General features: G+C 43.4%; 1 protein-coding gene across 5 annotated transcripts in view; it reads right to left on the reverse strand.

Moving 5' to 3' along the window:
* cpne5a (copine Va) overlaps positions 1–13,491 on the reverse strand; it is a 74,275-nt gene extending 60,784 nt beyond the window's left edge. Inside the window, exon 1 of one of the 5 annotated variants that reach the window (XM_056385487.1) lies at positions 12,632–13,491. In XM_056385487.1, the coding sequence (XP_056241462.1) occupies positions 12,632–12,741 (110 nt within the window). In that variant the 5' untranslated portion in view covers positions 12,742–13,491. Of the gene's footprint in view, positions 1–11,828; positions 11,852–12,631 lie in introns of those variants that run through there. The other 4 variants (XM_056385485.1, XM_056385488.1, XM_056385486.1 and 1 more) reach the window with 4 other exon arrangements.
* Between the last annotated feature and the right edge of the window lie 567 nt (positions 13,492–14,058).

The raw sequence follows: 14,058 nt of genomic DNA on the forward strand, positions 1-14,058 counted from the left end.
GGATTTTGTGCTTTTCTTTGTCTTGTGGGACAATAAACTGGATGTATGGTGGTCAGACAAAAACGGGACCTGGGAAATTGTGAGGGACATTTTTCATTATTGTCTTAGATTTTACTAATTAATTGATTAATCAAGAAAATAACAGGCAGATTATTCGATATTTAATATAATCGCTAATTGCATATAATTCCAATGCATATGCGACAGAAAAAATATAAAAGTCTGAAGAACGTTCTCCACCATTTATATGAATGGGCTCCCATGGAACACAATATCCAACTCTCTTCATACGTGCATAACAACACAAAGGAAAGTGTGACATTCAAAACATAATCAGCTCTGTCACAGTTAGGTGGTGCTGCAGCGTGATGGTGAGGAGTCTAGCTGCTTTAGCTTTGGTGACTCTGGCCTAAGGGCAAAAAGCAGCAAGCCACGCCGCACACTACATGCTGTATGAGGATTTATTTCACCACTCACAGCAACACGGTACTATCAATACATTGAACCGGTCCATCAGTATGCATCCGTGGGCTAGATTAGATTCAAAGCTCATTCAGCATCAATGGCATCATCCTGGAGTCGCTTCAGGCCAAAGCGCGCTCCACGTGTGCCATATTGTCGCGTTTCACTCTGATCCAGTTCTCGTGCAGCAGCATGGTTATGTAAGTCACAACTCATTCAGTTCCCATTCAGTTTCCCTCAGTCTGAACCACTATTGCACGTCAGGAAACCCACAACAGCCTCTAAATCCTCACATTACTCTCTGTGGAGGAGCTATCCAGTTCCCTGACACTGATCATCATCCAACACCTTTTCAAGCAGCCAGACACTCACTGATTGGCTCATTCAAGATAAGATCTGCAATCAGCATCAATATTATTCATGTCATTTTTATTCTTTGCCTCTTCCAGACTGGATTTTGTGTTTCTTTCTGGGTGACGGAGGGAAATTCTGAGAGTTTCCCCGACAGTATTTCCTTCTTTCACTGTACAAGACCTAATGAAACCGATCTTGTCATAGGACAGTACCGCCATCAGTCACTTCAGTCAATATTTTACATGAGAGACATTTTCCACATCATGGTTTCAGCGATCTCATTAGCACATCAGTATAATGCAAAATCCTATCAATATGTCTTGTTTCTGGTTCCTGGTTTCGAGCCGTGTCAATAAATAACAACTTGCAGTTCAGAACAAGCCTCGTGCCTTTGGGGGACGACGGGATTTCAATGAATATAGATGAGATTTCATGACTGAATCCAAGCAACAGGACATCATTCATGTACACGTAATTCTGCATTCCTCTTCTGTCATAGGGATACGTGGGGGATAATAGATGCAGCTTCGTTGGGTATTAGCCTTAGGCTGACCTGACTACAGTTGGAACATTGTCAGTGTAATTATCATTGGAGATAACTAAGCCATCCATGACTAACTGCCTCTTTGTATCCACCTGTTAGTGTCTGGCATCCATTACCCTCAGACAATTAGCTTGTCCGTCACCTCGTCCCGGCTCTGACTGCGGAGGAGAGCGCGCCACACGGAAAAAGGAAAACACGACATCCCGTTTCACTTTTCTACAATGTTGCCAGAGAAAGCAAGGCCTCATTTGAGTTGCTCAACCTCACTTTGTTTTCACAGAACATGTCTGTTCCAAGAAGAAATTATGAGTATACAGACTTATACACCAGTACAAATTAATCCACCGTCTTACTGTGCACATGGCCAGAGAACACACAACAGTACCGCAGGATGGGTATTAAGATAATCCGTCTGCTTTCACTGAAGTAACGCAGCCTATTTCAAAAGGTAACTCCTTCTTTCTACAAATCTCAGTGGGATAAGAGAAGATCATTATCCCGAAAGCTGATGTAGAGAAAGTTCGTTGATGTAGATGAAGCTCATTGGAAGTAGGACAAAAGTAATTAGATCGAGCTACTTTTCATCCACACATTTCATATATCAACCTTGTTTCAGACTGCAGCACTTTTGTGATCATTAGGACCATCTGAAAATGCCTAACACCACTTTTCTTATTCCTCTTGATCTCACCACCTTCATTAAATCTGGGAGCGCAATAATCTGCTCTTGTCACCAAAGTATTTAATATTTTATCACTTGGAGCCCAGTGTGCATTATTAGTTGCAGAACAAACAATACTACAAGAAATGAAATTCAATTTCATCTGGGGGGGGGGGGGGGGGGGTAAAGGAAAAATTTCAGTTTAATAGCTTTCGGTGTATTCATCCCTTACAATGCATTGTTTGTTTATTAATTAGTGCATTAAACTTGTAGTACTTGGTTATGCATAATTTAATTAATAAGTAAGGCAGTACGGGGAAAATCAGTAAATGCTGAATTAGCATCACTCAGGTGATGTACGTGTTCAGCAATCAAATCTGCAAACTCTTTTTGGTTGTATAAATGTGTGAAAGAGTGTTTTGTTTGGCTGAGATACTGATAAATGTTTCCATTACAGGCTGAGAGTGAAGGAGATTTGACCTCTAAAACGTGGCTGGCTGCTGAACTCCAATTTAAAAGAATATATTAGGAGTGTATGTTCCCTCTCAGTCAGATCCCTGGAGATATTTTAGCAGCTCCTTCGTCCACGTGACTGATTATTAAACTAAGAAATGTGGGAATTAATTCCTGCACCCGCAGTGCCTTATTGCCAGCACTCCCTTAATTCCCCTCCACTTTCTTAGAGTTGTCGAAATCATAATTGGCACCTTGGAGAAATAGCATCTAATTCAGTGGAAAGTGGTTTTAAATAGTCTTGAAGTCGGCTGGCCAATTCCAGCATGAGCTGCTGCCTCATTGGTTCTTAAAAGGATACGACAAATGCAAGCATGAAAGTTAGTCTCTGACCGGGTTCGAGGAAGGAAAGTCGTTATATCCCATTGGAAACAATGGGAGATGTCTGGGAGCAGAAAGTGAAGGATGGTTTGCATTTTCAAGTCTGCTCTCTCACTTTCTCTCCTGCCCTGTGGCCCTCTCCTCTTTGACTGAGGACAGATATTTCCTTTCCACTCACACAACACAGGGTCAGTGGGTCTACTTTTTGTCTAATATAACCTTAAGCTGCATCTCGGGGGTCAAATGGTTACAGAACCAAACCGGGTATATATATATATATATATATATATATATATATATACACTGTTACAGAGGTCGGCCAGTCCTTTACAAAAAGGTGGAATTCATTTATTTAGACTGAAATGTTCTGTTTTCCTTGGGGGCATTTTTGTAACTCATAAAAAGCGATGTACAGTATACTGTGCAGTAAAGGTTATCAGGTACAGCCGCGTACTGTGCAAAACTGCTGAAATTAAAACAAACAAATTAAAACAACCAATAAAAATCTGAAGCACTACTGCATTTCATTAGCGGGAATGATCTCTGCATGGATTGCATAACTGAATCCCTGGATGGTGACAGATGATGATACAGAGTAGTGTTGCTTTTGTCTGGATCTCGAAACACTCCCCTCCATTACATTCACTGTGCAATCTGCTCCCTTTATTAGTGACAGACCCATCTGCTGACCTTCACTGTGATGCCACCAGGTGTCTTCTTCTCCTCCATCTGTTTAATTATTCAGTCTCTGTCCAACCTGGGATCTCTCCAGGTCGACAATACCTGCTGCAGAGTACTCCCAGGGTGGCTGTCTCACGGGCAGAGTCTCAGACATAAAACTGCTCTTCTGATAGTGTAATAAAGGAGAATGCACATATGCTACGACTCCCTGTTTCAGGCTGGCTTTTGGTGTGTGACTAATGTCCAACCTGGGAATAATATCACTGCTAATTGCATACTGTGACAGCCCGGGCTTTGTGCAGAGAAAGGTTTTTTTGGAGCTGAGGGAGATGCACACCCTGATACTATATGGCTGTTATAACCCTGGCAGAGCACTTTGCGCTGCTCTGAATTCACGCCAATTTCCCTTCATCTCTCTGTTCAATCTGAAAGAAAAAAAAAAAAAAAAAAAAAACCCAAGCTGCAAATAGCTTTGCAGGCGCACACTAAACATGTACTTCACAAACCGGCAACTTAAGCACATTGAATTGTACACAGGAACATATCAGGCACAGTGAAGCATTTCTAAGCACATACATATTTTGGCTTTGAAATTACGGTAACTAATCATTAAATAGAGATAGAGAAAAGAAACCCGTGGAGTCAGTCAAGTGTGGAGTAGAGGGAGCAGGGTCACTTTCAATAGAGATCATGATAATAAAGCCCACAAAGAAGCTCTCTCAGAAGATAATACTAAATGACGTTAGTGAGGGATGAGATTTCTATGATCATACCGTATAGGATGGAAACAGAAAATGGAGCTGTCTAATTGCTGGTGGCCTCATGTTGAGCCTTGATAGGTGAAGGCACACACAGCATGTAGGCAGTGCCAGACCGCGATGAGCATAAAACGATGAGTACTACAGCACTGTATGTATTCAGAGGTACAGTATGAACAGCTTATGACAAACACAAACACTAATTGACTTCAAATGTACCCACTGGGCTGGAAATAAAAGGCATAGGTAGTTTCTCAACAGACAGCATGATAATCAGATAATCAGACAGAATTGTATTTGACTTCACAACATGGAGGCTGCATGCTCCAAGGAGCGTGCGACGTGCTTCTTACATTTATTAGAGAAAAATCAACTTCCACCAATCCGTGCAGTGAAGTCAATCTCAACCACCCTCGTTGCTGTTTATCTGACTCTATTTTTCATGGGTGTAGATTGGCGGCTAGTTAGCTATGAAGCAAGATTACGTCCCCATTCTTCATCCAGTTTACTAAGATCTGATTGGTTAATTACTACTTCTGTGGAGATACATGCATTTGTGAAACTATACACAGAGAAGGGTGTTTTCAGAAGTGACAAGCACACCTCCCAACTCTCAACAACAACTCAACGCCTTCAAGGCACTTTGAGGTAGAGTAAGAAGCTCCGCCTCCTAAATTTATGGATGCGTATCGCCAAAGCACTGACACATTGGCAACCTCCAAGGCTGAAAAATGAAGCCAAAACAGAAGTACTAAAAACTGCAGTTCTTCGGATGGCCACTTGAGTCTGGCTCCAAAAGTGAGTCAATCTCCATAGACTCCAATTTTAAAATGTCTGTATTCTGTTATATATATATACAGTATGTTTACAGCCTAGTACAAAAATCGGTTTTTGGTCTCCACGCCCAATTTCCTCCTTCATGTACAGGGGGGTGAATTTTTATATAACTCACCTGTTTAAATTATATTAAGGCTTGAAGTTCTGTATAATTGAGGGCGTGGCAGCTTTGAGTGACAGGTGGCTGAGCGTACCCATGCCACAAGCCGGCATGCACCAAAGTCTCGGCTCAACACACGCCCCTCCTCTTTGCCCATTTTGGGATGAGCTGAGAGTTGGGGGGAGTCAGATACTGGCAAGATGGCGACGATGAAGCAGCTCACTCTGAACTTTAAAACCGCTCTTCAGAAACCTGTGAGTGACGTCACGGAGGCTCGTCCATCTTCATTTACAGTCTATGGTGGAATCCAGAATGTTTTGTACGGCGTAGACATTGATACTCTCTCTCACAGCTGAAGCACAACAAACCTTATAATATAAAACATTAATGACATGAGTAAAAATTAGAGAATTCGTTGTTTGGATTGTTTTAACAAAACCACAGTGACAGAAGACAGGACTGTAGGTTCTGGTAGGAACACCAGATTGTGTAGGAACAGGCAGCTAGCGGACCATGAGAAGAGTGAAAAAAAAAAAGTATATTAGACAAGTGTATAGTAACAGTTGTTTACTCCACCTTTAATATTTTAATTGCCAATCTTGTCAACATCCTGTCCATGTACGCTTGTGGCATGTAGCGTGTTCGGCCACATGGTTTAAATATGCAACAAGTTTTGTGGTTGGCGATTTGTCTTACAGAGAAAGAAAGAAATCTTGAGGAGCATGCTTCATTTTTTTCCACAAAGGCCAAAGAATGAAAAATGCTAAATGAGAGTTTGCATTAAGTGATGTGACATTAGGGATGGGCATTTTCAGTAATTTCAATATTCGAGTACTCTCATTACCTTTTGAACGAGTACTCAATTACTTGTAAATTATATATAAAATACGGGACACGACCAAGCCAACTGTTTGGCTGCCGGAGAATGTGATATGGAAGTTTAACGCCACATATCTTGCACTGCACGTTATTGTCGTGTTTTTTAATCAAAGTATTTCCATACATCACTTTTCCTGGTCACGGCTGCCGTGGTGCAGGAAATGCCAACTGAGTTCAACTTTAGTAGTCAAAAACAACACGTGCGCAGGTGCGTGAGTAGTAAAACGCCACTTGAATAATGACGTCAACTCGTACCCATCCCTACTCCCTATATCATAGACATTCAGTACTTAACTCTATAGTTTATGAGATTGTTATAAGAAAGTAGTGGGAACACCATGGACACTACTTTTTACCCACTCAGAACTCAGCCACTTTCAGAAGAAATGCAACAGTGTCAGCCATGTATTACATTATACACCAAAGGCTTTTCATTGAGTCTGGACTCAGAGACTCTTGTTTGCATTATGTAGTGGTCCTTGACTCCAAAGAGCGCCTTTGTTCACTGGATGGGAATTTTTATTTTTTTTTTAAAAAGAAATGTGTATAAGGTAAAGATGCTCTCCAGCTTTTTTTCTTTTCTTTTCTTTTAATGTGATATTCATGACTTTAAATTTTCTGAAAGCTCCAAATTCACAAGTTATAATATTGTAAATGTATTTTTTATTTTATTATTAATTATTATAATTACTATTATTATGTATTTATTTATTGTATGTTAACATTTTAAAAGAGTTTTTCTTTACTTTGACTATGTTGTAGCCGGTTGTAGCCGGTCTGGTACCGTGTATACACTAGGTAAAAGTGACCTTCCAGAATTTTCTCCACTGACAAAACTATGTTTTTGTCTAAAGAGAGAGATAAGACCACAGCACAGGTGGACTAGCCACGGGGACTACTGGCTAAAATTCCTGTTGGTCGGTGGCCCATCAAATCATCAGTTTTTAACAGCTCCATCAGTGTCATTTGTGCTACTGCAGTCCCAGTGGATCAGTCCAAGGCTGAATTTTTTTCCCAGACTGACTGAGGAGCCAATACTGGTCTGGCTTTAGTGAGATGGAGACCTCTACGAGCTGCTTAAGGGTCCAGTTTTGACTCAGAACTGTTACCAATATTATAAATATGTTCAGTAAATGTTGCTGTAGCTCGCTGGCTAACTGTCAGCATTGCCATGGAGCATGTCATGGCAATGCTATTGGTTGTGTCTGGATTGTTTTTGCTGGCTCTCATGTACAAAGGGTGACTTTATTCAGTTGAGCTTCTTCATGTGGGTTTAGTGGACACTTACTGGGCTTCGTAACACCTTGCTGACTGTGAACATGGAGGGAGGGGGAGGGAGGGTGAGCGGAGGCCGGAGGTGTGGCTGACGAAGCATTTGTTTTGGGTCTGAGATGCTGGTGATCTACATCTAGTGGCAGTGACACTGCTTCTACATAAGCCAATAATAATTTCCCAGTTTTGTAACTTGTGGTTAAGTTCATCTTGTACAATACACACATTTTGACTGACATTTTTCCTTACAGTGAAAATGAATTGTATTTCCTACAAATCAAGCCTGTTGTTTCGGGCTCTATACTCTGATTTGTAGCAAAGGCGCGCACACACATTCTCACCCACACGAGCAAAAATGTCCCTTCTAGCAACACAACAATACTAATGTATCTAACAGAGAAATTCCTAACGGATACGTCGACACACATGACAATAAACTGATAATGAGTAGCTTCTTAAGCCCTTTGGCTAAGACTGTCAACAAGCGAGAGACCTTCAGCATATGCAACACAATGTGGTGAAATCGTCACTGTGAAACCTGTCACACTTTGAACAAATCTGCCACCAGCTCACATTTCCTCGACAAGCTGTGATCTTCGGGTCAAATATCCCCGACGCAGAAATCCGCTAACATACTCTGCTGACCCTTAAGGTGCTTTGAAAATAGTGACAAAAGCAGCTTGATACCTCTGAGCCAAGAGGGACAGCTTTGATTTCCTTTTGCTACACCACACTCTTGACTTTCCCTGTCATTCCAATCAACACTTTCAGATGACACAGGCAACATGCAGAGTGTTATAAAGCACTGGCATGGCAGCACAACTGTGTTTCCATGGGATCCCCCTCTGCTGTCATACATCCCAAATGAGAATATATTAATAACACTGACACCACCACAAGCCAAGTGTCTGGGATCCAAACTCATTTTCACTGTGTCAGGGGTTCATGCATAATCATCCGCTTCATTGGCTTGTGAGACTCGCCTGCTGCAATCTTAACATCCCCAAAATTGGAAGAAAAAAAAAAAATCTGCCACCCCTTGGCACCCTCATGTCTCTCAGCCTCGATCCCCAACACAGATGCGACACATCACTTACAGACACAAGTCATCCCACAAGATAAAAGCTGCGAGCTCGCCTCAGGTCAGTCTTAACCCAGAACACGATATGAAAAGAACGGCACAGTAAAAACACTGCAAATTGAAATTTCTCTCCTACTCAGAGATTTTTTATTAATATTTTATGCTCTTGCACAATGCAAACTAGTTCAGTTCAAACTTTGCTGTCTGCCAGAGCAAAACAAAAGGATGTTTCAACCAGAAAAACCAGGTCACAGGGTTTGATTGAATGGGTAACCAAGACTGAATGTGATCAACAGCTACAACAGCTATTAACACAACAACAACAGCAGCGGAGTTACAGGCCACAGCAATGCACTCGAATAAAGAATAAGTTGGGTACACAGCTTGAATCCCAATCGCTGCGCTCAAGCAATTGTTTTTGACAGATCGAGCCGCAATGCCACACATCCTAATCATCCTGATGATTTCATTAAACCTCCCCCCTCTGCTGCAAGGAGTGCTTCAGGGACGGTTCACATCAAGAAGCAAGTTTTCAGATTGACCTCAGGGAACAGCAATCACTGACCTTCTGCACCAGGGATCCTCTCCTGTGAGCATTTGTCACAGGATGCTGGCAGTCACGTGACCTCTTGTGTGTTTCACCAGGTAATGAATCCCTCGGGAGCAGAGTGGCCTGGCTGGGTTAAACCCCCCTTCCCAGCTATGGAATGCATTGATTGGATGCAGTGCTGCTCTAACCAATATATCACAGTGAATGAATGGTTACAGTGTGAGCTCTGAAGCCACGGCAGAGATGAGGAGGGGATGGACAAGAAGAAGAGTCTTCGTCCTGATGAAATGGGCAACAGGGGCTGATAAAAGTTCGATGTTCAAACTGTCAGTTGGGAGGCTGAGTGGAAGGGACGGCGGCTTTGTGCGCCGATTTCTCTTTCAACAGCATACATGTGGTGTGTTATGACATGTTGCAAAGGACCAATACATTTTTATAATGGGAGAAGAAAAAAAAAAAAATCAAGCTACTTCCTTGTGCCTGGTGGTTTTTTTGGCCACAAATGTATGTCATGCACTTACAATGATACAATGTCCAAATCTGGGCTTTTCATCAAATCAATCTGCTCTTTTCTTTCCCCTCGCTCTTGTCTGGATGGTAACTATCTAAAATATGAGATGTCAACAAGCAATCTCTCAGGAGCAAGAAATTCTTTTTCCCTCGCTCTTTTCTGATAAGGGTTGTAAACCTTTTGTCAGGGTTGTCAAGCTTATCAGCAGGATTCTCCTCCCTCGTTCTGGTCACGCAGGCACATACAGTAAACAGTCCATTTACAAATCATTACTGACATCCTGCACATGGATCTGTACAGTGATGGACCAAAGAGCAAGAGATAAAAAAAAAAAAATCTATTCATTAAATGAAAATCCATGTGTCAAGCCTTTGAGGGCTTTGTGGTTTCTGTCTATGGGCAAATTTTTCCAGCATTCATTACTAAAAATGTGCTTCACAGTGGAACCACAGAGCTGAAGCCCCAGTTTCCCTTAAGTCATTGTACATGGGAACTCTTGAGACGATCTGGTACACTGAGATACAGAAAGGGCACATTGAACAATCGACTAGGATTCACATTTACTACTTTGCTCATAATTAAAGCATGATGTAGCAAACCGCATAGACAACTTATGAAATATTCATCAGTGCTACTTAAATATTAACTAATGAACACGCTCATTGCTGCCACATAAGAGGTGGGATCGCGCCTTAAAAGCACCAGGGGACCGCTGGCCTTAACCCACTGAACTGTATTCACTGTCATGTGTTTGGTAAGGCAGATATAGGAATAGAGGCCACTTTGAATTTGAAGAGCCATCTTGTCGTTGAGCGTAGCCCTTGCAGCCAAGAAGCAGATGCTGTGGGCTCGGCTCACTGGATGACCTGTGAGCAAAACCAATCAGAGCCATGGACAGGGAACAATGTGCCATCACAGCGGTATGCACTTGTTTTGATAAGGAGTTGTCTCCCTCAGTCCCTCCAGTTTGTCAGGGGGCTTGCTGCAATATTGGCAGAGGGTTATGAGAATGCCTGTAGGGCTGCACGCAGTTCCATGTGCGCTGCATTCTCCGAGCTTTCAGGCTTACTTAATCAATTACACAGAGTTGTTGAGCCTGTGCCTCTCATCCAGTGACACCCATTGCTTTCTACTTGCTTCTATTGTATGGTACAAATACACACTTGCTGATAAGTGGGGTGGGGGGCGGGGTGGGGTGGCTGCATGCATGGCTGTGCGTCTCACAGGTGTTGAAGCAGTCGTCAGAGGTTAGACATGAGCTACTGTAGCAATCTCCACAAGTCACAAAGAAGAACAGGCAGAACCCAAAGTAATCTAAGACAGGCAATGTTTCAAGGCCCGGTGAAAGCAGGGATGAATTTATATTCTCTATCAAACTGTGTCCTCGAGCAAGTCTTTGTTTTGGAGAGACATTAATGACAAACAAGGGAGCTGCAGATCGACAGAGCCTGGGGGCATCAACACAGATCGCAGCTTAAAGTATGAAGGTCTGAGGGAAAAAAACAATCGTGTGTACCAGGAGGGAAACAGCACGGGTCCAGCTGCGACTCACAACAAACACCCAGCGATGGATAAAACGCACACACAACCTGACACAACCTCCATATGCCAACCTTACACACAAACTTGTCACACACGCCCACTCTCACCTCAGTTTTACATAGGATCCTACAGAAAGCCAATGTAGAGGTTCGTCCTCTTTAAATAGCCCCCACCCTCCACTGCTGCACCATCCATCTCAACCTGTCCACTCCATAAAGGTTAACAGACTTGTTTTGAAATATGACTAATTAATTAACATCCAGGATGGGTTATAAGGTCGCCTGCATGGCAACAGCAATTCTGGATTCGTTGAACAGTTAATGATGAAACAGTGTTTTCAACAAGAGAAACAATCGATCAGACCCCCCCCCCCCCCAAAATAACTGACTGAGTGAGGTTTCAAGAGGAATGCAGATGAGAGGAGAGAAGGATGGCAGTGGGGTGTTTGGCTGCTAAATCTCTGGCCTGTGGCTGTATGTACATTGATTTATGAAATCGCTACAGGATCAGTTTCAACAGCAGTGCACATGGGAACACATCATTTACATGCATATAACACTGATGTAGCCAGGAGGTACAAAATATCTAAACACTGTGGATTAGGACAAAATGACACACAGCTGGGGAGGCCAAGGAAACACAGATCAACACCATTTTCCATGAGAAAATGTCATTAAAACTGCACCAACTGTACTTGTCGACCTATATAAAGCCACTGTGTGTTGCAGCAGCATGCTGTATACAGTGATACAGTGACTCTACCTGCAACCGGCGCTGCCCCACCCTTCCCAGCCGAAGCACTTGCCATCTCCGTGGTGTGTGCTGGTTTAGGGGGCAGAGGGATTCAGTTAAACGCCGGTGGACGAGGAGGGAGGACAGATTTAGTGATAATTGTGGTCCTCACGTTGCTGCAACGTTTTTCGGAAACCGTCAAGCTTCAGGCATGTCACGCTGCCTCGGGGGAAACCTCACGGGCACGCCAGCGAACTCCACGACGGTCGATATCTCCTGTGGCACGCAACATTGCGCGCGCAAAACACACAGCGCTCTAGACTCACGAGACTGCCGGAGACAGGGATTTTATCAAAACGGACACCGAAGAATCAGTCTTCACCATAAATAGGACAAACAGAAACGCGTAAAAGTTTAGGCACGGTCAGACTTGCAGCGTGTTGTCTAACTGTGAAATTCTATACATTACTGCAATGGTAATTAGTGCTGTGTGGATTTATAATTTAAAAATATAACAAAAAGGTCTCTAAAATTTGAAAATTATACAATGAGGTGTTGTATGTCTGTTGCGTCTTTACAGCAAAGACATCTCCGCGAGGATTTTACCTTCACAGCGTTCGTTGTCGTTTCACCTTTTATAAAGTTTTTCTTTCTACAATATAGTAGTTGTTTTTCATGACACATAACAAGAGCAGGTTGTGTTTTATAGAACTAAAATATTTACTGCTCATTACAAGTCCAGTCTTCTCTCCGCAAAACGCACCCAAAGCGCGCGGAGCTCCCCAAACCCTGACGCAGACACGGCAGAAGCAGCAGCAGCGGAGCGGACTCACCTGCATGACACGGTGATCTCCACTTTGGTGGCCGGGATGCTCCCACTGATGGGGTCGAAGTCACGGACCGTCGCCGTGGCCTCCACTTTGTCCATAACGTCTCCCTCCATATGTGCAGCGGGAGACCCAGGCCAACTCCCCGGCCCGCGTGAGTCCCTCTAAACCTGGAGAGCCGACGGTGGAGAGCCGGAGCGCAGCGGGCGAACGAGCAGGAGCGGGTAAGGTCCAGGCAAAGCTCCTAAGTGCTGTCCATTGGACGGGCAACAGCATGGAAAGTTTAACGGGAGGCTGCTGCGGCGGCGAGGCGACTGATCTGACTAAAGTGGGATCACATGGCAGGACGCATCAACGCCAACTCCGCTGTTTGCCTGGCAAAGAAGAATGAGCTCTTCTGCCAGAGGAGCGTTTGAAAAGTAAAAGCTGTGAACTCCACCCCGCCCCCCTGTCTGCATTCTCCTACACGCTGGGCTGCGACTGAAATTCAGTGCAGATTCAAGCTATTGATCAGTGGCAGGAGGGGTCGTTATTTTGGTCCAAATTGGTTTTAACAGCCTCTAACAGAAAATAAATAAGCATCTAGGGTCGTCAATACACGGCCATGTTTTTTTAGATGACAGATGACTGATGAATACAAGTGAAATATTTTAGACCGAATTGAATCAGCTCCAATTTCATTTTCTTGCTGTTTTGGTTTAAGACCCCACCTCTTCAAATTAACGTCAAAATAAAACGTTGAAGGTGAACCTTTAGGTCACACGCAATGGGTGAATAGTTTATTTTCACCTAGTGTTAAAATTACATCAGCTCCTCCAGAGCCACCAGCTCTTATTACTAATTGAAAAGCTTCTTGATGCTCTTTCAGCATCTGGACAGCTCCTCAAACTCCTACAGCTTCAGTCACAGCCTCCTTCCTTCCTCTGTGTTTTTCTGGCCAATAAAAAGTGACGCCCCCCCACACACGCGCGCGCGCGCACACACACACACACACACACACACTGTCATCGCTGGGAGACTGTATGGGAAGCTGTGCTCTCTCAGAGGAGCTCCATTTCCAATTCATCATATTCTTGATTGAACAACCTGCTGAAATGTTGAGGAATTCAACCTGACAAACTAATAATTCAAAGGTACACTGCTGTGGCAATTCTGTGGACATGCATACAGAGTGTGTGTGTGTGTGTGTGTGTGTGTGTGTGTGTGTGTGTGTGTGTGTGTGTGTGTGTGTGTGTATGAGAGAGAGAGAGATTGTAGGGAAGTTACTACCATCAGTCACCACAACCAACTACCAGGAAATCTCCAAGGTGAGGATCACTGGGCAGAGTGATTGTTTCTCTCTTGCAAAACGCTTTTTTAAGAAATCACTCACACTCACTCTCCCATGTCCCCTGAAACCATCCACACACTCATCAGTGGCAAATGGAAAATAA

This window comes from Seriola aureovittata, chromosome 9 (genome assembly GCF_021018895.1).
Source record: "Seriola aureovittata isolate HTS-2021-v1 ecotype China chromosome 9, ASM2101889v1, whole genome shotgun sequence".
NCBI classification, from domain to species: domain Eukaryota; kingdom Metazoa; phylum Chordata; class Actinopteri; order Carangiformes; family Carangidae; genus Seriola; species Seriola aureovittata.